The sequence below is a fragment of the Carcharodon carcharias genome (assembly GCF_017639515.1).
Source record: "Carcharodon carcharias isolate sCarCar2 chromosome 37 unlocalized genomic scaffold, sCarCar2.pri SUPER_37_unloc_2, whole genome shotgun sequence".
Taxonomy (NCBI): Eukaryota; Metazoa; Chordata; class Chondrichthyes; order Lamniformes; family Lamnidae; genus Carcharodon; species Carcharodon carcharias.
In genome coordinates, this window is record NW_024470767.1 from 2870011 (window position 1) to 2892665 (window position 22655).

The 22655-nt window shown below is 51.9% G+C and overlaps 2 protein-coding genes across 6 annotated transcripts in view; one reads left to right on the forward strand and one right to left on the reverse strand.

The window, feature by feature from the left end:
* The window catches only part of rcor2 (REST corepressor 2), a 61572-nt gene extending 52884 nt beyond the window's left edge, over window positions 1-8688 (forward strand). For 3 of the 4 annotated variants that reach the window (XM_041182008.1, XM_041182010.1, XM_041182011.1), the window contains 6 exons: window positions 124-196; window positions 1488-1706; window positions 4145-4222; window positions 6900-6957; window positions 7482-7726; window positions 7959-8688. In XM_041182008.1, coding sequence (XP_041037942.1) covers window positions 124-196; window positions 1488-1706; window positions 4145-4222; window positions 6900-6957; window positions 7482-7726; window positions 7959-8300 — 1015 coding nt within the window. In that variant the 3' untranslated portion in view covers window positions 8301-8688. The remainder of the gene's footprint in view (window positions 1-123; window positions 197-1487; window positions 1707-4144; window positions 4223-6899; window positions 6958-7481; window positions 7727-7958) is intronic. The other variant, XM_041182012.1, reaches the window with a different exon arrangement.
* Window positions 6468-22655, reverse strand: part of mark2b (MAP/microtubule affinity-regulating kinase 2b) — a 370292-nt gene continuing 354104 nt past the window's right edge. Inside the window, exon 20 of one of the 2 annotated variants that reach the window (XM_041182005.1) lies at window positions 6468-7155. In XM_041182005.1, the coding sequence (XP_041037939.1) occupies window positions 7087-7155 (69 nt within the window). In that variant the 3' untranslated portion in view covers window positions 6468-7086. Of the gene's footprint in view, window positions 7156-18620; window positions 19184-22655 lie in introns of those variants that run through there. The other variant, XM_041182004.1, reaches the window with a different exon arrangement.

A 22655-nucleotide genomic window follows, 5' to 3' on the forward strand; every position in this document is an offset into this window, starting at 1 on the left:
CTTGGACTAAGATTGACTGGAGCCCCATGTTTCTGGGGGCTAAGCAAGAGTTGGATGATGTTTCAATCCCTGCTTTATCTCCTGTGTTTCATCTCTTTCAGTTGTTTTTCTTCTGCTTTGCAGTAACGATGAGGCAGAGGAAGTAACAGTGCAGATCGCTGACGACAGTGATTATGAACCTGATGTCAAGAGGGAGGTAAGTTTGTTTTTTGCACACTATACAGGCCAGCCATAGACAGCTCTGCTTCTCCTTCGTTCCTACTGTCACGACTCACTGGGGAGAATGCGCTGTAATATCAGCCCCACTGTTCCCCGAGCCGCAACAAATGTGAAAAGTTTGACCAAACCGCCAGATTGCCCCAATTCTACCTAACAGTTTAATTTAGGTTAACAGAATACGATCATCAGGTTTGTAAGCTTCATAAGTAAATAACTGTTTATTGAACAAACTGTCGTTAACCAGTGACAAAAGAAAGAAATATGAACTGCTAGTTTCTAACAATCTAACTTAAACTCTACCACCTTCTTAAAGCCCTATACACACACGTATAAGGCACAAAAATATGGATTTTATGGGTGGGATAAAACTGTTTTATAGCACCAGTTCTGGAGTACAGGATTCGATGGATTGATTTTGACCGATGTATTCAAATTCCTTTCAGTTCTTGTTGATGACATGAGGTGGTCTTCCTGCACTTTCAATATTTAGTTCACTGGTTGAACACTTGCCTTTTAATGTCTCTAACAGTGATTTTCCCCTTTACCTCTTGACAGGGGTTTTCAGAGTAAGCAGGTAATAGAGATATAATAGAGATAGGAGGAGAGGGAAAAAAAAATAGCTATTATTGTGGAATTACTGGAATCTCCTACACACACAACAAAAGAGGTTTTAGGTCTTGTTCCTTTCAGGCCAGGAGCTATTCAGCTGCCCTGCTCTTCACACACACCCTGGTCATCTAGTCAGGAGCCAATTAAAGGCTGTTGTCAGGCAGCTTACTTGGTCCAGAACTCCTTTCTGGCACCATCCTGTCTTCCATGGCACACTCTGTTCCAGGACTGCAACATTGTATATATCTCTCTCATCCTGTTCCAGTGGAGTATTTCAATCTGCAGCCATTGTAATTCTAATCCACGGTCCAACAGAAAGTCAAAAGATAATGTTCTTTACAGCAGTCCAACAAAAATTCCTTACACTAGCTTCTTAGCGTTTAGAAAATTGTGGGTGGACTGGGGAGATGCTGGGTGGGGGTGCAAGAACAGTAAAGCAATTGAAGAGGTTTTGGAAATCTCTACAAAGACTATCATAGTGGCAGCAGTTCAAGAAGGTGGCTCAACGCCATCTCTAGCCTTGACATCACCATTGGCATAGAGAGAGTGGATTAAAAAGAAAATACTTGTTGTGGGGGGAGTATTTAAAACAGGGAGGGAATGTGAACAAAAACAGTTTCAAACTGTGCTTCTGATCTTTGCCCTTCCCCGACCTGCAGCGTTCCGGCGAGCAGAAACCCACAAATGGCAAATCGGTGTCAGTGAAGAGAGAGTCGCAGAGCATCCAGTATCGTCACCACCCGCCGCGCTCAAAGAGACGGCCGCCCAAGGACATGTACCTGAGCCAGGATGAGGTAGCTGGAGTTTCTGCTAACCCCAATGCTGCCACCATCTCCCTCCGACAGCTGGACTCACAGCTCATCTCCATCAAACGCCAGGTGAGCAAGTGGAAGATACAAGACCTGGGGTGGGCTGAGGCAGTTGCAGACTTACTTTAGGAACTGATCCTGCAATGATTTAAATCCTGACCTTCCACTTCTGGAATCAAACACAGCCCAAAACTCGGGAGAGGTTGTGGTGGGGTTGGTGGGGGGGAGGTGGTGGGGTTGGTTGGGGGGAGGTGGTGGTTGGTGAAGAACATGGTCCTGGTTTCCTGTGTTTAGGATCTGATATCAAATGAGTTTGAGAAGCCTGTCTTTCTGCCAGTTCCCACTCCCAACCCTGCAACAAGACTGATTCTTAATTTGGTAGCTTGAGGCACAAGATGACAGATACAGGAAATAGAAAATATCATTCTGCTACAGTAGGGGGAGCTTTACCCTATCAAACCCTGACTGTACCTGCCCTGAGAGTGTTGATGGGGAGAGTGTAGAGGGAGTTTTACTCTCGATCTAACCCCGTGCTGTACCTGCCCTGGGAGTGTTTGATGGGGACAGTATAGAGGGAGCTTTACTCTGTATCTAACCCCGTGCTGTACCTGTCCTCGGAGTGTTTGATGGGGACAGTGTAGAGGGAGCTTTACTCTGTATCTAACCCCGTGCTGTACCTGTCCTGGGAGTGTTTGATGGGGACAGTATAGAGGGAGATTTACTCTGTATCTAACCCCGTGCTGTACCTGTCCTGGGAGTGTTTGATGGGGACAGTATAGAGGGAGCTTTACTCTGTATCTAACCCCATGCTGTACCTGTCCTGGGAGTGTTTGATGGGGACGGTGTAGAGGGAGATTTACTCTGTATCTAACCCCGTGCTGTACCTGTCCTGGGAGTGTTTGATGGGGACAGTATAGAGGGAGCTTTACTCTGTATCTAACCCCATGCTGTACCTGTCCTGGGAGTGTTTGATGGTGACAGTGTAGAGGGAGCTTTACTCTGTATCTAACACCGTGCTGTACCTGTCCTGGGAGTGTTTGATGGAGACAGTGTAGAGGGAGCTTTACTCTGTATCTAACCCCGTGCTGTACCTGTCCTGGGAGTGTTTGATGGGGACAGTATAGAGGGAGCTTTACTCTGTATCTAACCCCGTGCTGTACCTGTCCTGGGAGTGTTTGATGGGGACAGTGTAGAGGGAGATTTACTCTGTATCTAACCCCGTGCTGTACCTGTCCTGGGAGTGTTTGATGGGGACAGTGTAGAGGGAGATTTACTCTGTATCTAACCCCGTGCTGTACCTGTCCTGGGAGTGTTTGATGGGGACGGTGTAGAGGGAGCTTTACTCTGTATCTAACCCCGTGCTGTACCTGTCCTGGGAGTGTTTGATGGGGACAGTGTAGAGGGAGCTTTACTCTCGATCTAACCCCTTGCTGAATCTACCATGGGAGTGTTTGATGGGGACGGTGTAGAGGGAGCTTTACTCTGTATCTAACCTCGTGCTGTACCTGTCCTGGGAGTGTTTGATGGGGACAGTGTAGAGGGAGCTTTATTCTGTATCTAACCCCGTGCTGTACCTGTCCTGGGAGTGTTTGATGGGGACGGTGTAGAGGGAGCTTTACTCTGTATCTAATTCTGTGCTGTACCTGTCCTGGAAGTGTTTGATGGGGACAGTGTAGAGAGACCTTTACTCTGTATCTAACCCCGTGCTGTACCTGTCCTGGGAGTGTTTGATGGGGACAGTGTAGAGGGAGCTTTATTCTGTATCTAACCCCGTGTTGTACCTGTCCTGGGAGTGTTTGATGGGGACAGTGTAGAGGGTGCTTTACTCTGTATCTAACCCTGTGTTGTACCTGTCCTGGGAGTGTTTGATGGGGACAGTGTAGAGGGAGCTTTACTCTGTATCTAACCCCGTGCTGTACCTGTCCTGGGAGTATTTGATGGGGACAGTGTAGAGGGAGCTTTATTCTGTATCTAACCCCGTGCTGTACCTGTCCTGGGAGTGTTTGATGGGGACAGTGTAGAGGGAGCTTTACTCTGTATCCAACCCCGTGCTGTACCTGTCCTGGGAGTGTTTGATGGCGACAGTGTAGAGGGAGCTTTACTCTGTATCTAACCCCTTGCTCTACCTGCCCTGGGAGTGTTTGATGGGGACAGTGTAGAGGGAACTTTACTCTGTATCTAACCCCGTGCTAAATCTACCATGGGAGTGTTTGATGGGGACAATGTACTGGGAGTTTTACTCTGTATCTAACCCCGTGCTGTACCTGTCCTGGGAGTGTTTGATGGGGACAGTGTAGAGGGAGCTTTACACTGTATCTGACCCCGTGCTGTACCTGTCCTGGGTGAATCATGGGGTAAAAGATGAAATTGGATGAATTTCTGGGGAAGAGGAGGTTGGGGGATATGGTAAGAACAGGATAGTTGGGGTGTTTTCCGAAAAGCTTTAGTAGTAGATGTTCTTCAGTTATTGCCAGAGATGTCACGTTTATCTCACTTCTGAACTGCAGGTGCAGACGATAAAACAGATAAACAGCTCTTTAAAACAGACACTGGATGGGGGGATTGACAAACTGCGACCACCAGAGGTATGAGTGTGTTATCGCTAACCCTCCCTCCATCAGGACATTGCCTGTGCCCTCCAATACACATATTTATACTGTGATAGTTGGTGTTTGAGTTGGAGACGAGCCCCACAAACTGATGTTTTATGTGATGTGACTTGAAGGAGGAGTTTTGGTTCTCAAACATAAGGAGAAATTCCAACTTCTCATCAAGTAGCGTGAACTCATCATTCACGGTCAGAGAATTTCAACATGGGCACAGACCATTCGGCCCATATAGTCATGCTGGGTTTCTCCTCCCCATGAGCATTATCCTAATCTCATGTGGGTCCCCTGGTATCCATACTTTCTGACATTGGTCTTTGCTTCATTCACAAACTCTGGTCGTACACGTGTAGCCTCACAACTCCCTATGAAAAGGTTCGCCTCATGAGTTTATAATTAAAGATGTATTCTATACGCCTGAGTTCGATTAGGTCAATGTCTCCTTCAGAGCATGGAACCACCAACAATGCAGCACTCCTGTAGTATTCCAGTGGATTTTTAAATCCACAAACTCCTGACGCAGACATGAGCCTCAACTGAGCCTTGCTGATTCATCATGGATATAATCGAAGCCATCTCTCCCAGTAGAGGACTGAGGGAGCGCCGCACTGTCAGAGGGTCAGTACTGAGGGACCACCGCGTTGTCGGAAGGTCAGTGCTGAGGGACCACCGCGTTGTCGGAGAGTCAGTCCTGAGGGAGCGCCGCACTGTCCGAGAGTCACTACTGAGTGAGCGCCACACAGTCAGAGGATCAGCACTGTTGGACGGTCAGTGCTGAGGGAGCGCCGCACTGTCGGAGGGTCGGTCCTGAGGGAATGCCGCACTGTCCGAGGGTCACTACTGAGTGAGCGCCGCACTGTCAGAGGATCAGCACTGTTGGACGGTCAGTGCTGAGGGAGCGCTGCACTGTCGGAGGGTCAGTACTGAGGGAGCGCCGCGCTGTCGGAGGGTCAGTGCCGAGGGAGCGCCGCGCTGTCGGAGGGTCAGTGCCGAGGGAGCGCCGCGCTGTCGGAGGGTCAGTGCCGAGGGAGCGCCGCGCTGTCGGAGGGTCAGTGCCGAGGGAGCGCCGCGCTGTCGGAGGGTCAGTGCCGAGGGAGCGCCGCGCTGTCGGAGGGTCAGTGCCGAGGGAGCGCCGCGCTGTCGGAGGGTCAGTGCCGAGGGAGCGCCGCGCTGTCGGAGGGTCAGTGCCGAGGGAGCGCCGCGCTGTCGGAGGGTCAGTGCCGAGGGAGCGCCGCGCTGTCGGAGGGTCAGTGCCGAGGGAGCGCCGCGCTGTCGGAGGGTCAGTGCCGAGGGAGCGCCGCGCTGTCGGAGGGTCAGTGCCGAGGGAGCGCCGCGCTGTCGGAGGGTCAGTGCCGAGGGAGCGCCGCGCTGTCGGAGGGTCAGTGCCGAGGGAGCGCCGCGCTGTCGGAGGGTCAGTGCCGAGGGAGCGCCGCGCTGTCGGAGGGTCAGTGCCGAGGGAGCGCCGCGCTGTCGGAGGGTCAGTGCCGAGGGAGCGCCGCGCTGTCGGAGGGTCAGTGCCGAGGGAGCGCCGCGCTGTCGGAGGGTCAGTGCCGAGGGAGCGCCGCGCTGTCGGAGGGTCAGTGCCGAGGGAGCGCCGCGCTGTCGGAGGGTCAGTGCCGAGGGAGCGCCGCGCTGTCGGAGGGTCAGTGCCGAGGGAGCGCCGCGCTGTCGGAGGGTCAGTGCCGAGGGAGCGCCGCGCTGTCGGAGGGTCAGTGCCGAGGGAGCGCCGCGCTGTCGGAGGGTCAGTGCCGAGGGAGCGCCGCGCTGTCGGAGGGTCAGTGCCGAGGAAGCGCCGCGCTGTCGGAGGGTCAGTGCCGAGGAAGCGCCGCGCTGTCGGAGGGTCAGTGCCGAGGAAGTGCCGCGCTGTCGGAGGGTCAGCGCTGTCGGAGGGTCAATGTGCTGAGGGAGCGCCGCGCTGTCGGAGGGTCAGTGTGCTGAGGGAGCGCCGCACTGTCGGAGGGTCAGCGCTGAGGGAGCGCCGCGCTGTCGGAGGGTCAGTGCTGAGGGAGCGCCACGCTGTTGGAGGGTCAGTGCTGAGGGAGCGCCGCACTGTCGGAGGGTTAGCGCTGAGGGAGCGCCGCACTGTCGGAGGGTTAGCGCTGAGGGAGCGCCGCACTGTCGGAAGGTTAGCGCTGAGGGAGTGCCGCACTGTTGGAGGGTCAGCGCTGAGGGAGCGCCACGCTGTCGGAGGGTTAGCGCTGAGGGAGCGCCGCACTGTTGGAGGGTCAGTGCTGTGGGAGTGCTGCACTTGAGGTAACATCCTTTGGATGAGCTGTTAAACTGTGGCCCCATCTGTGCTGTCGGGTTCATGTTTAAAAATTTCCATAGCCACTGAGCAGGGGGTAGTTCTCCGCAGTGCCCCTTGGAATAATTGTTATCCTTCGAGGAACTTCACTAGAAACAGATGATCTGGTTCTTCCATTACCTCTCTTTCTGAGCCCTTGCTGCATGCAAATTGTTTTCCTACATTACAACAGTGACTACATTTCAAAAAGTCCTTCATTGGCTGTTGAGCATTTTGGGATGTCCGTGTGAATGAAAGACGCTTGAGAAATGGGAGATTCTCTCTGTTTTGAGCTGAAGTATTGACCTGTACAAGTGTAGTTTATTTTTAGATGTACTAGTGTTGTAATTCTCTCATTCTCCGTCTCCACAGTCCAATCTGAAGCTCAACTCTCGCTGGACGACCGAGGAGCAGCTCCTCGCTGTTCAAGGTATCCACACCTCTTCATGAATACTGCAGGCTCCCCTGCCCTGCTCCCCCACCCTGCTCCATTTAGCTTGATAGCATGTTATTTCAGTGCACCTCCTCCTTTCTGTCAGGAGTGAGGGATCTCATTCAGTCAGAGGCTGTAGGGAGTCTCCTCAGCTGGGCAGTGTCCGTTCATGTACTGGATGGTGCTTGACTTGACCTGTCAGATGAGAAAGATGTTGTGTTTTATTGTTTATTTCTCCTTCCTCCCCCCAATCCACTTAGTTCCTGATCCAAGTTGTGTTGATTGAAGTTAATTTGAAAGGCTGTGGGGAGTGGGGGAGGTGGAATGAAGTAAAATTTGCGTTACCCCATATTGGCTGTGGACATGGGCACCAGTCACCTCATTTCCTCAGTAACAGAGACTGGGGAGGGGCTTGGAACCGGAGGAACACCCTCTCTCTGTTTTGGATAGCATGTTGGAAGATGGAAATTCTCCACCCCCACCCCAAAGGAAAAAAAATCCCAAAATGTTTCTATGTTCAGGAATCCGTAAATATGGGCGGAATTTCCAGGCCATCGCGGAAGTGATCGGGAACAAGACGCTGGCCCAGGTGAAGACTTTTTTCATCAGTTACCGTCGCCGTTTCAACCTGGAGGAGATCCTGCAGGAGTGGGAGGCAGAGCAGGAAGTGCAGGGGAATGCTGGGACTCTGTCGGGACTGGACGATGGCAGTGGCTCCAACCAATCGCTAGCCAGCAGCGAGGAGGAAGTAGAGGAGGAGGCTGAGGTACATGAGTTACATGTTGCCTGCTGGTGGTGGTGGTAGTGTTGGGGACTGGAGGGAGGTTGGGGGCTGGGGTCGGTTGGGATATTAGTTGCATTTGAGAAAAGCATTTGAGGAGCCAGTTTGCAGGAAGTGGTTGGATCTTCAGCCGAATTCTGGAAGGGGTTTTGTGTCCGTTGGCAATGAACTTTAACCCCTCTTCCCCCACCCCCTTCTCCCTCTTCTCTTTCCATAGGTCCAAGTGACGCCTGTATCTGCTGCCCCAGCTCCAGCCACTCCGACTCCAGCTGCCACCCCAGTGACCCCAGCAACCCTCTCCCAGCCTCCTCCACTGCTCAGGCCAACCCTGCCAGCAGCCCCCGCCCTCCACCGCCAGCCCCCTCCCCTACAACAGGGCCGCTTCCTCCAATCCCGGCCTCCACTCAACCAACCGCCTCCCCCCCTCATCCGGCCTGCAGTGGCGCTGCCCCCGGGAGCTCGGCAGAACCCGCGGCCCATCCTGCCAACCGTCGGCTCACAACACCTCCCCACACTTATTGGGATTCAGCTTGAATCACCGTCGTCCTCTGCACACTGAACTCCGCCTAAGACCAGAACCACCAACGTCGTAGCTATGACCAGCCAAGACCCCGAGCATCACAGCTACGATCAACAAAGGCTGCAAGCATCATATCTACTAGCAGTGAAGTCACAAACTTCGTAGCTGGGATCGACCAGGACAGTGAACATTGTAACGATGGTGAAGACTAGGGCTGCAGCATCGTAGCTATGATTGGCAATGACAAGAACTGAGTTTTAACGCTACTTCTTTTTTCTTCACTAATTTTAAAGCTTTAGTTTTTAAAGACAAAAATAGGGTTTTAACTTTTTGGTGCTTTGTTAACGTGGGAGATCCACTCCCTGATCTGTAACACTACAAAACAGCAATCAGCCTATCTAAACTCATCCTGAGGGGGCTACTAAAGGGAGGAGGAGGAGGGTGGGGGTGGGGTCAGTCCGGGACCCTGGAGTGTGACAGGAAGGGTCAGTCCTGGACTCCGGGACGGGGCGGGGAGGGGTCAGTCCTGGACTCCGGGACGGGGCGGGGAGGGGTCAGTCCCGGACCCCGGGGCGGGGCGGGGAGGGGTCAGTCCTGGACCCCGGACCCCGGGGCGGGGAGGGGTCAGTTCCGGACCGCGGGGCGGGGCGGGGAGGGGTCAGTTCCGGACCCCGGGGCGGGGAGGGGAGGGGTCAGTCCCGGACCCCGGGGCGGGGAGGGGTCAGTCCCGGACCCCGGGGCGGGGCGGGGAGGGGTCAGTCCCGGACCCCGGGGCGGGGCGGGGAGGGGTCAGTTCCGGACCCCGGGGCGGGGCGGGGAGGGGTCAGTTCCGGACCCCGGGGCGGGGAAGGGTCAGTCCCGGACCCCGGGGCGGGTCGGGGAGGGGTCAGTTCCGGACCCCGGGGCGGGGAGGGGAGGGGTCAGTTCCGGACCCCGGGGCGGGGCGGGGAGGGGTCAGTTCCGGACCCCGGGGCGGGGCGGGGAGGGGTCAGTTCCGGACCCCGGGGCGGGGCGGGGAGGGGTCAGTTCCGGACCCCGGGGCGGGGCGGGGAGGGGTCAGTTCCGGACCCCGGGGCGGGGCGGGGAGGGGTCAGCCCTGAGCCCCCACGTGAGTGGCCGTTTTCAGTTCTATTTTAATTTGAACTTACCAGCCACGTCCACGTTAAGTAACTGGATTGTCACCGTGAGAGACTCCCAGTCTCAGAGCTGCCAAGTGGACATCATTCAGAATATTCTCTTTCCTCCAATCCTCCCTCTCCTTTATCCACTCAATTCACTTTTCTATCTTTCTCATCCTTCTGGCTCCAGGTTATTCCTGGAAGGTCTCTTGGGGAAGTAGCTCTGCCCACCTTGTAGGGCCAACTGGCTGAAGGAAGTGGAGGATGAAAGTGAAGAATTATTATTCCTTTGTGAAACTTGAAAAGGCACACCGTGTGCTGGTTGAACAAATGTCCAAAGTGGTTAAGTTTTGTTTGTATACACTGGCTGCCTGAGCACAGGCCTGTGGGTAGAGTGTTAGTGAGTTAAGGAACTGATCCTTGGGTGGTGAGGGTTGGTGTAGATAGGAGTATATACTCCACATGGCTATGATGTACTCGAGCAGCCTGGAATTATTCTTGTTGGATGCTTCAGTAGTTCCTGTACCGTGGGTGAGGTTTGAAGGTGTTGCTGTTGTTGAGAATTTCACTGTTTTAAAGTATAGGGGTGGCGAGGTGGACCAGAAACAACACCTAACTGCAGCCGGTAGACAGAGCCTGCTCTGGTGGTTTGGAATGGGCTGGGGAAGGGATGGGGTCCTGTGGCAGCAAATGGGCAAAAGCTGATTTTTATTTTACTTGAGCTTTTTTAAAGTAAGAATTAATTTTTTTAATAACTGGAATTTGCTCTTTGCAGTGAGGATAACATTAGTGAGGAGAGGGAATCACAGAGATATTGACAGGTGGGAAAGTGATTAGGTCCAGGTAGTTTATAGCCCACATGAAGGCTTACTTGAGCAATGTAGCATTTTTATCAAATCTTGGCTTCTAGGAGGCCATTCAGCCTGTCATGCTCATGCTGGCTCTTTGAAAGCTATTCTCAATTAGCCCAACTACCCCCACAGCCCTGCAGTTTTTATCCCTTCCAATTTTTTTACATCCTTTGAAAGTTCCTATTGAACCTGCTTCCACTGCCCTTTCAGACAGCACCTTCCAGATCACAACAACTCGCTGTGTGTGTAAAAAAAAAAAACACATTCTCTTCTCCCCCATTCTGGATCTTTTGTTAATCATCTTAAATCTGTGTCCCCTGGTTACTGAGGCTCCTGTCAGTGGGAATAGTTCTCTTGGTGCTTGTTAAAGACTACTTTCATGGGATGTGTACCCTGTTCAAAAGTAGTGGAGGCTGAGAGATTCTCTTCTCCATCTCCTGTCTCACATTAATGCAGGATAGTGATTGAATCACAGCTCAGCCACACTCAGTGCAGTGATCAGGAGAGGGCTTATTGGCAACTTTTCTCCACCACACATACAACGCAGCACCCGACTGGTAATTAAATGATTCCAAAGTTTTGTTCAGTACTCTTTGAGTGTCCATCTCAAGTGTTGAAACTTTGCATTACCTAAGATGGAACCTTTCGCCACCTCTGGACACCCCACAGCGCTTTACAGCCAATGAAGTACTTTGGAAGTATAGTCACTGTTGTAATATAAACAGTGTGGGGGGCCAATTTTGATGTCAGCTGAGGGATAAATGTGGCCCCAGGACCCTGGGGAGAATTTGTACTTGGCAGCTGTCCTGAACTTGTGACACTCCTGTGAATCCTCCCAAAGGTTTTTCAATTTAGTGGGGACTCTAAACCGGCTGCTGAAGAGCAAACCCTCGCCACCCCCCTTCTCCTGCTGTTGTCACCCACATAAAGAGCCAACTAGACCTTCCACTGGACATTTCTGGATAATCTGAGTGAATGTACGATTGTATGTCTTTTTTTAACCCTGGCCCAATCTGCCTGGGTTTAGTGCACTGTTGGTTGAGATCACTTCCCCTGATCCCTGGTTGATGTGCAGCTACACAACACGGACACAGATTAAAGATCTGGCCTACCACGTTACCAAATCCCGATGGGGGCAACTGCAAGACCGTCACAAGTGGCACAAAGTTGTGTCAAATGATCTAGGGCTCCTATTTCCAAAGTACCAGTGTGCGTGAAGGTAATTGTATTCCTTCTGCAGTCTATTAGCCTCAGCTGAGTTAGATGGGATCGTGGATGTTCAGCCACAGTCATGGTCCTGGGTCAAGTGTCTGTGAATCCATTTAAAGGAGCTCAATGTTGGCATTTCCTGGGATAAGCTCAGCATAAAATGGAGACAGCTGCTGAGGCCTTCCAGAACAGTGCTTTGACCTATTGGCCGTTCCTCATGACCTGCTAAATTCCCCTGCCCTTGCTGAGGTGGGTCAAGGGTCTCTGTCCATCCAGCCCTTTGGGTTTCTCTGCATTTGTTGAATGTCATTGCTCTCAATGATCTGGCTTTGAGGGAAGGGAGCGGGGAGGACAGGCAACGTGCATTATTTCCTGCAAACTTATCAGTTTGCTGGACAGAATAGTCAGCGTTTTAGTTTTATGAACATCCGAATTAAGAGCAGGAGGAGGCCATTCGGCTCCTTGAGCCTGCTCTACCATTCAATATGATCATGGCTGACCTGATTGTGGCCTCAACTCCACATTCTGCCTTCCCCTGATAACCTTTGACTCCCTTGTTAGTCAAGAAACCTTTGACTCCCTTGTTAGTCAAGAATCTGTCTACCTCTGCCTTAAAAATATTCAATGACCCTGCCTCCTCGGCTCTCTCTGGGGACGAGAGTTCCAAAGATTTATGATCCTCCTGAGAGAAAACATTTCTCATCTCTGTCTTAAATGGGACACCCCTTATTTTTAAACTGTGTCCCCTGGATCTAGTCTCTCTCACAAGGGGAAATGTCCTCTCAGCCTCCACTCTGTCAAACCCCCACTCAGGATCTTATATATTTCAATAAAATTGCCTCTCATTCTTCTGAACTCCAATGGATACAAGTCCAGCCTGTCCAGTCTTTCCACCCATCCCAGTATCAGTCGAGTGAACCGTCTCTGAATTGTTTCTAATTCATTTATAATTTATTATTTGTTCATAGGATGTGGGTGGCACTGACCAGGTCAGCATTTATTGCCCATCCATAATCGCCCTTGTTCAGAGGGCTATTTTTAGAGTCAACCACATTGCTGTGGGTCTGGAGTCACATGTATCCTTCCTTAAATAAGGAGGCCAAAACTGTACCCAGCACTCCAGATGTGGTCTCACCAATGCCCTGTACAACTATAGCAAAACATCCCTACTTTTATATTCCATTCCCCTTGCAATAAACAACATTCCATTTACCTTCCTAATCACTTGCTGCACTTGCATACTAACTTTTCCTGATTCATGCAGCAGGACACCCAGATCCTTCTGCACTCTCTCCATTTAAATAATTTGCTGCTTTTCTATTCTTACTGCCAAAGCAGATAAGTTCACATTTCCCCACATTGAGTTCCTTGAAGTAAGATCCCTTGTGTCGATCAAATGTGTTAATTCTTTTGAGTTGGTTCCGGCAGTGTTGCTCGTAAGTAGTCTGGAACCTTTAGAGCGATTTTGGACGTTTAGTAAGGTTGTAGAGACACTTTCTCTTACTGATGTTCACCCAGATTCTGTGCTACCTTGTGTGTTTGGACAGGGAGGGGGAGGGGGGCACTGAAACCCCTCCCCCCACCACTCTAATGTTTCACTCACTGATGCTGGTTCCTGCAAGGTGACATCCCGTTGCGATTTGACTCTGCTATAAACACTTTCCGTGTGTTTGGTGACCTCGTTCGCCCCTGGAAGCAGCCAGATTTCCTTGTTTTTAATAGGGCTTGATGCTCGTTGCCCTATATCCAGTACTGGGGTGTCGGGGTATAACAATGAGATGTCTTTTGCACGTACCTCTGTTCTTTCTCACAAAGGATCAGATGAGACTTGTTGGACTGCTTTATTTCATAGGTGAATATAGAAGGTGATGGTTATGATCAGATTTGATTAGTTGAGTCAATACAACTTGTCTGTGTATGTTAGAAAAATAACATGCGTTACACTATCGCACTTCAATATCAGTGAAACAACAACTTTGCATTCCGATCAGCAGTCCAGGGTAGAATCACCTGTGGGCTCCTGTTTTTCACAGCCTTCTGCTGTCTGACTTCCTATCTCTTGTCCCAAAAGCATGTTTATTCCATCCCAGCTCCCTCCTATAGACTGAGATGAGTAGCAATTGTGGTTTTCCAACACTGGCTGAGAGGTGTTCTCTGGTTTCCCATATAAGCTAATGAATTGCTTGTTAAGTTTGATTAATACTCAGCATTTTAAGCAGATTCGTTTTGTGGGGGGGGGGAAAATGGTCAAGATTGTGAAATGTGACAGATATATTGTTTGTGCATTAGAGAGACAGACGTGGGTATAAACATTTGCTGGGTTTTTTTTAGCCTTTTTTGTCCCTTGCACAATTTGACAATGTGGCAATACTCATTAATCACTAATAAATACCTCGACAGCCATTACCCCAAGGAACTAGTGCGGGGGGAAATCAACATTTTAATGTTGCATTAAATTTCTAAATGGAATTTGTATGAGATGGCTGAACTACAATGAAAGTACAGCTTATACGCTGCATCCCCTGCTATGGATTCTTGCCCCCTAGACTAGCAGGACTTGGTGTCAATCGAATATTACTAGAATTTTTTTTTAGGTATATGTTTTTCTGGGATGGCCACTCTCAGACCTCAGTAAGTGCTTATGTCTGCTGTGGACAACTGTTTCAGTATTAGCTACCTGTATGTTCCATTGTGTTTTTATTAAAGAGTATTTGTGTGTGTGTGTGTGTGTGTGTGTGTGTGTGCGCGCGTGCACATGTGTGCACGCGTGTGTTTTTAAATGTCATTTGACAATTCTTTAACTTATTTTTGGTGTTTTACAAGAGAGGTTTTTTTAGTGCGTTTGGTATAGTTCCCTCCTTCCCTGCTTAGTTCAGAATTTCCTGGGTGTTCAGCAATGGAAATTGTGAATTATGGGATTTCAATAAAGTATTTTACTAGACATTGACTGAGACTGTTGTTTTTTTTGGTTTATAACAGATTTATAGAGGTGAAAAAGTTGTTTAGCTCAACTGAGCTGTCACAAACAACCCCACAGTACTTGCACTCCCTGTCGTATTTCTTGCACAACTTTCACCACTTCAGGACATCCTATACAGCCAATGAAGTATTATTGTTGAAGTATAGTTGCTGTTGTAATGCTATAACCACAGCAGTCAGTCCTGCTCTTTGTACCTCACAGATGGACCCTACAGTTCTACTCAAAGTGTGTCAATTTTCCTGATTCCATGTACACTGTCACCTACCCAACCATTTAATCTCCTTCCACAGCCACTAGGTACAATCTCCTCGCTCAAACATGGACCCAATCCATATTTCACACACTTCAAATGGTAAGGCACTTAGGGATGACCATGTATGTTACATTTCAAAATGTGTATTTATATTTATTTGCAATGTGAATTTTGGTTTAATGCTCTGCCAAACAGTCTTAGTTCAGAACACCAAGTGTGAGTATTTTGCTGCTTCTGTCGAGAGTTTTGTCATTGACCTGGGCTGTGGTTCTGAGAATGATGCCAAGACTGACCTGAACTGTCCTTGAAAGGATGTGGAACCACATTTGATTGAACTGGCAGAGCAAGTGAGGTAGATAAAGCTTTTCTAATTCAACTGTTTATACACCAGCTTCAGCTGTTGATGCTTTTAAGTTGGGCATCCATGAAGCTAAGACAACCACCAACATACCAGCAGAAATGCTGGACATTATCCAGAACTCTGCTAGGTGGCACTGGGGTAACTACCACTACCATCAGCACCCTTAGTTGGTAAAGGGAAGCGATCTCCCTACTGATCACGACACAGCCCCTTGTGGTGGTAACGTTGGAGCAGGAGCCATTTGGTCCTTTGTGGCCTTTGCAGACTATTCTACAGTTAGTGTCCATTTGTAAATTAGAAACATCACTCATTGAGACAGCCTGGGCCGGTCTGTGTAGATGACGTTCGAGCAATTTGTAGGCCCCCTAATGAATGGAAGACTTCAACTGAGAGCGAAACTTCTAAACAAACCCCCTCCATCTAACATGAGCAATGACAACAGTCAGACCAATGTTATGTTAAACTATAGAAGGGGAATCTTTATTATAATCATAAATGTGAACTTTTCCCAGTCCATATTTAATACAACATTATTTTCCTCCCTCTGGTGCCAGGTTTCAATTAAACAATTCTCAAATTAAAGGGCATCAATCGTTCAAAGAAATTAATACAAAAACAGCTACACAAACCAATTTCCCAGTTCGGGTCATGCGTAAAATGCGTCCCAAAACTCATGATTTAAAAAAATTAAATAAATTCCACCCCCACCCCACATACACACAAGAAAATCTATGAGGTTGGAAATTGTTAAAATTCAAAGTGGTTCTAGTGCCGCAGCATCACAAACAATGAAATCTAAAGGCGGACTCAGCCCTCTCTGCAGCAGGATTGGATAGGAGTGTAAATGGGACAGGGTAAGGCAGCACCTTGAATCTCATGTTTTAAGAACAGAAAAAATACAAAGCGGGAACTATGAGCTTTGGATGAAAATCACAATGTGTTGCTAATATTGACAAATCGTTTATGACTGTTGTTAAGCACCAGGTCCCTGTGCTATCTGGGGGGGATGAGAAGGGGGAATGCAGACGCTGTATTTTGGTTGGTGGTGCCTGAGGTCCCTTACTCCAGCCTCTGACTAAATGACCATCACCTGACAAAGCCGCTCTACCACTGGCCAGAAGTGAGTTGCAGCTGTCCACAATCTAAAGGCAACCCTCAAAGCTGCTGCCTTGACACCAGAGAGACCGAGCTTTAATACTGTAGGAACGTCTGGAGAAGGACTGTGTTTAATATATTTCTTAAGTAACAGCAGCAAACTATACAACAAAAATTAAAGGTGGTGGGGGGGGAATAGTTGGAGTTGACTACCCACCCCTGCTTTTACTTAGATTATTTTGACAAACAGCCTGAAAGCACTACAATCATCTCTGTCGATGTGAAAGGGTGATTTACCAAGCTTTCAATAGCCAGGGGCACATCAATTGCCAATCTCCAGAAACACTAATGCAACATAAGAAAAGGAGGCGGGGGTCGAAGAGATTAATATATTACAGGATGGTGAGCATCAAAAGAGACTGAGCAGGGAGCAGGAGCTCTGACCATGGAGACAGAGTGACAGCAGAGGATAAAACCTGGTCCTCCCATTGCCTCTGTTTATTGAGGTGGGGGGGGGGGGGTGGGGGGGTTGTTGAGGTACCTCAAGACAACAGCTGGGGCTTTAAAAAATCCTTGCAGCTAAATTTGTATAAATTTAAGGAAAACTCGAGGGAGTCATTTAATAATCCAGTACTGAAGAAAAGATGGTGGTGGGGGGTGGCTGGGAACAAAACTTTACAGATGAGAAATTGCTGCAAATAATGCATTCCGATACACAGAACCAGACATCTTTCTACAGAGACATAAATTAGAACCAGACTAATGGGGCTGTGTTTTTGGTCATTTACAGCAGTGGGAAGATGGCATATGTCATATCCATGTATCCTGTACAGGTGATCTATCATACACATGTCTTTAACTAAGCAGATGATCAGCAGATAACCAATAAACTGGTACTCAACCTGCACAGAGGACTATTATGTACAGGCACCATTAAGAAATAATCAAGTCCCATCACATTCTCAGATCAGTCAAGTCACCGAGTTTGATTAAAAAAAATTGATAAAATGGAAAGAGTGGTTCAAGGCCAGACGATTGCAAATCTGAACAGGGACTAGAAGCCTCAATTGTCTGACGGTACAATGAAAATCAAGAAAGCCCTTTTTACATCAGTGAATACAATTTGACAACTGAAAAACTAAACAATCAGCTTTCTCTATGTTACAGTGTATGCCGAGTCCCAAGTTGAATTAAAACAAAAACAAAAATTGATTTCGCTGAAACTGAAGGAAGAGGAGCTACATGAATATGGGGCAAGATGTCTGCCTGTAAGGAGAGGTGGACTGAAGGAATCACACCTCCTTCTGCTGGTTCTCAGGCCAGGAGGTGAAAGTGTTTACAAACCACGTGTCTTCTCACACATTAAACCACATCTCATCACTACTCAACCAAGCACCACATGGGGACCGAGTGTGTGTACAGCAGCTGAAGACCAACTGGTTGATAAATGTGGCCTCCAATCCCCAAGGCTTTCGTCCTCTCTGTCTGCACTGGACTTGGGAACGAGGTCCTGGAAGAACAGACCCATCGAACCCAACCCCTCCCACCTAGCTGTGTTTGAAGCCTGGCCCCAGATGATGATGCAGATTGGGGGCCATGAATGTGTCGAACACAACACAAACCACGCGGGGCCAGACTTACTTACACCAGCTCACCCAGAACCCAGGCCAGGACCAGTCAGGTACGGGGTGTTCCTCTGCATTCACTGACATCCTGGGAAGTCCAGTATCAAACTGGAACTCTGCCCATTAAGGTATAAAAGTAAATATGTATAATCTCCTAAAACTGAAACAAACACCTAAATAAAAATTAACCTGCCAATTAAAATGTTGCCTCAACTGTTGGTTGAGATAGTTATGTTAGTTGGAGTGACAGAGTGATTGCTCAGATGATTGCCTCCATGTCTTCATTGAGTTTGGGCACTGGTGATGAAAGTACAAAGAGAAGCACCTTCCCTGGCTCCTGAGGGGTTGATTTTTGGCCCACTGCTCAAATATGGGGGCTGGCCCTTTTCTTTTTGTGCTCTTTAATTGATTTATTTTCTATCGCTGGGACTGATCTAAACAGGGGCTAGAAAAGGGGATGGAGGGGCGGGGGGGGGGGAGAGAGATTGCTTTAAACCAGATCCTGGGTCCATCCACCATTACTTGTTCCCAACCCCTAACTCTCTCACCCACTCATTCCCAACCCTCATCTCTACCCAACTTTGATCAGCAGAGGCTGAAACTCCTGATCAGGTGCCCATACACTGGAAGGAGGCATCTCTCTGCCCACACTCAAACGTGGCTGTCCTGACATCATGAACCAGAGTGCTCACCAGCAACTCAGCTTCATTCTACCATTCTACAAGGCATACCAGGAGATAGCACCAACTTCTGGGGGGATTTCTCCAACACGATCTGTGATAATTGTCTCTGTATTCCCCCCCGCACCTTCCCCAGTATGTGCCCTGACCCCCTCTCTCTTCCACCCACCCCCCCAACACCCACCCCGGTGCCTGCCCTCTCCCATCACTCTCTATGATACTGACCAAATCGTCAGACAGCAGTGGGTCCAAACAGCCCAACGCTCATTCTGCCCCTCCCATCCCCAGCAGGAGGACAGGGCTGGGGGAACATTTCCAATGGCAGCTCCTGGTGTCATTTGGCACAAGGGGTTGGGTTCACTGACACTAGGGCTTCTGACTGGAGCTGTTAGGGGTGAGGAGCTACCCTAGGTACCTGGTGGAACTGCTGGATCTTGTCACTGGACACCATCCGAGTTCAGGAAGATCCAGGAAGCAGGGACAACACAGGGAGGAGCAAAGGAACCGGAGAGAAATGAATAGAATCTTTTCATGTGGGGGTGGGTGATGGCAGGAATTAATCGCAGTAACCACGGACAAACACTTCATTTAATCAGCACGTTAGTCAGGAGCCTGGAAGAAATCCCTGCCTTGGCAGCCCAACACAGGGTTAATTTACTCTGGTGAGGAAGACGGTGCCATGGTGAAAATTCTGGGAGCTCCCACGTTCTGCTGGAGAAAGAATGTTTCCCAATAGTTTCTGTGAATCATCTGTTTAATTAATTAAAAAAAGACAGAAACAAAAGACAGGAAAAAAGCTGCATTAGTTCATTTACAATTAAAAAACCCCTTTCAGAAACTCCCACAGCAAGACTGCTAAAGCCAATTCCCCCATCTCAACCTTATCAGTGCTGCTGTAGGTCGGAAAATTGGCCTAGACTGGGGTGTACAAACTATTAAGAGGGATTATTCACAAAATAAATCTAAACTGGAGTTCCAGGATGAAGTGGAAAGCACGGTTTTGAAAGAGTCATGATTATTGTGTTGGGAAGATATTGCAGTTCTCCAGCCCCATGACTGACAGGGACACAGTCCAGTTTTAAACAGCGGCTCCCGGCGCACGAGCAGATAGTGTTGGTGTGTAGTGTAACAGGACTCGAGAAGCAGGGGGGAGAGGCAGAAGCGGGGCAGGGAAGCCGGGGGTAAGCCTGAGGGGGACATTCGAGAGCAGCAGCAGCTCAGGAGGGAAACAGGAGATGCTGGGGGTGGGGTGGAGGGGGGAGTTGAAAGGGGAGCCCAGGAAGGGAGGAGAAATGAAGAGCAGCGGGAGTCATGCACTCCTGAAAGGGCCAGCGGCTCATGGGTTGTGGCCGCAGAGCCATCAGCCACTACATCCCTTCCCCACTATCAGTGCCTCTGCCAGAGGATGAGGCTGGATCCAGTCGCTATGTGAGGGCCCTGGCTTATTTCCTCAGCACATGGATTAGCGAAGCAGGGAGCCTGGGATCAAACCCTACACACGGCTCTGCTCTCCACCACATGGTGACTGCAAGGGGGAGGCAAGAGGAAGCAGGAGGGGGGGGCCAGGGGGGTGTAGGGGAGGGGGATCAGGGAGGGGGATCAGGGAGGGGGATCAGGGAGGGGGATCAGGGAGGGGGATCAGGGAGGGGTGTAGGGGAGGGGGATCAGGGAGGGGGATCAGGGAGGGGGATCAGGGAGGGGGATCAGGGAGGGGTGTAGGGGAGGGGGATCAGGGAGGGGGATCAGGGAGGGGGATCAGGGAGGGGGATCAGGGAGGGGTGTAGGGGAGGGGGATCAGGGAGGGGGATCAGGGAGGGGGATCAGGGAGGGGGATCAGGGAGGGGTGTAGGGGAGGGGGATCAGGGAGGGGGATCAGGGAGGGGGATCAGGGAGGGGGATCAGGGAGGGGGATCAGGGAGGGGTGTAGGGGAGGGGGATCAGGGGAGGGGGATCAGGGAGGGGGATCAGGGAGGGGTGTAGGGGAGGGGGATCAGGGAGGGGGATCAGGGAGGGGGATCAGGGAGGGGTGTAGGGGAGGGGGATCAGGGAGGGGGATCAGGGAGGGGTGTAGGGGAGGGGGATCAGGGAGGGGGATCAGGGAGGGGGATCAGGGAGGGGGATCAGGGAGGGGGATCAGGGAGGGGGATCAGGGAGGGGGATCAGGGAGGGGTGTAGGGGAGGGGGATCAGGGAGGGGGATCAGGGAGGGGTGTAGGGGAGGGGGATCAGGGAGGGGGATCAGGGAGGGGGATCAGGGAGGGGGATCAGGGAGGGGGATCAGGGAGGGGTGTAGGGGAGGGGGATCAGGGAGGGGGATCAGGGAGGGGGATCAGGGAGGGGTGTAGGGGAGGGGGATCAGGGGAGGGGGATCAGGGAGGGGTGTAGGGGAGGGGGATCAGGGAGGGGGATCAGGGAGGGGGATCAGGGAGGGGTGTAGGGGAGGGGGATCAGGGAGGGGGATCAGGGAGGGGGATCAGGGAGGGGGATCAGGGAGGGGGATCAGGGAGGGGGATCAGGGAGGGGGATCAGGGAGGGGGATCAGGGAGGGGGATCAGGGAGGGGTGTAGGGGAGGGGGATCAGGGGAGGGGGATCAGGGAGGGGTGTAGGGGAGGGGGATCAGGGAGGGGGATCAGGGAGGGGGATCAGGGAGGGGGATCAGGGAGGGGGATCAGGGGAGGGGGATCAGGGAGGGGTGTAGGGGAGGGGTGTAGGGGAGGGGGATCAGGGAGGGGGATCAGGGAGGGGGATCAGGGGAGGGGGATCAGGGAGGGGGATCAGGGAGGGGGATCAGGGAGGGGTGTAGGGGAGGGGGATCAGGGGAGGGGGATCAGGGAGGGGGATCAGGGGAGGGGGATCAGGGAGGGGTGTAGGGGAGGGGTGTAGGGGAGGGGGATCAGGGAGGGGGATCAGGGAGGGGGATCAGGGGAGGGGGATCAGGGAGGGGGATCAGGGAGGGGTGTAGGGGAGGGGGATCAGGGAGGGGTGTAGGGGAGGGGGATCAGGGAGGGGTGTAGGGGAGGGGGATCAGGGAGGGGTGTAGGGGAGGGGGATCAGGGAGGGGGATCAGGGAGGGGGATCAGGGAGGGGTGTAGGGGAGGGGGATCAGGGGAGGGGGATCAGGGAGGGGGATCAGGGAGGGGGATCAGGGAGGGGGATCAGGGAGGGGTGTAGGGGAGGGGGATCAGGGAGGGGTGTAGGGGAGGGGGATCAGGGAGGGGGATCAGGGAGGGGGATCAGGGGAGGGGGATCAGGGAGGGGGATCAGGGAGGGGGATCAGGGGAGGGGGATCAGGGAGGGGGATCAGGGAGGGGGATCAGGGAGGGGTGTAGGGGAGGGGGATCAGGGAGGGGTGTAGGGGAGGGGGATCAGGGGAGGGGGATCAGGGAGGGGGATCAGGGAGGGGGATCAGGGAGGGGTGTAGGGGAGGGGGATCAGGGAGGGGGATCAGGGAGGGGGATCAGGGAGGGGGATCAGGGAGGGGGATCAGGGAGGGGTGTAGGGGAGGGGGATCAGGGAGGGGGATCAGGGAGGGGGATCAGGGGAGGGGGATCAGGGAGGGGGATCAGGGAGGGGTGTAGGGGAGGGGGATCAGGGAGGGGTGTAGGGGAGGGGGATCAGGGAGGGGTGTAGGGGAGGGGGATCAGGGAGGGGGATCAGGGAGGGGGATCAGGGAGGGGGATCAGGGAGGGGTGTAGGGGAGGGGGATCAGGGAGGGGGATCAGGGAGGGGGATCAGGGAGGGGGATCAGGGAGGGGGATCAGGGAGGGGGATCAGGGAGGGGTGTAGGGGAGGGGGATCAGGGAGGGGTGTAGGGGAGGGGGATCAGGGAGGGGGATCAGGGAGGGGGATCAGGGAGGGGTGTAGGGGAGGGGGATCAGGGAGGGGTGTAGGGGAGGGGGATCAGGGAGGGGTGTAGGGGAGGGGGATCAGGGAGGGGGATCAGGGAGGGGGATCAGGGGAGGGGGATCAGGGAGGGGTGTAGGGGAGGGGGATCAGGGGAGGGGGATCAGGGAGGGGTGTAGGGGAGGGGGATCAGGGAGGGGGATCAGGGAGGGGGATCAGGGAGGGGATCAGGGAGGGGTGTAGGGGAGGGGGATCAGGGAGGGGGATCAGGGAGGGGGATCAGGGAGGGGTGTAGGGGAGGGGGATCAGGGAGGGGGATCAGGGAGGGGGATCAGGGAGGGGGATCAGGGAGGGGGATCAGGGAGGGGGATCAGGGAGG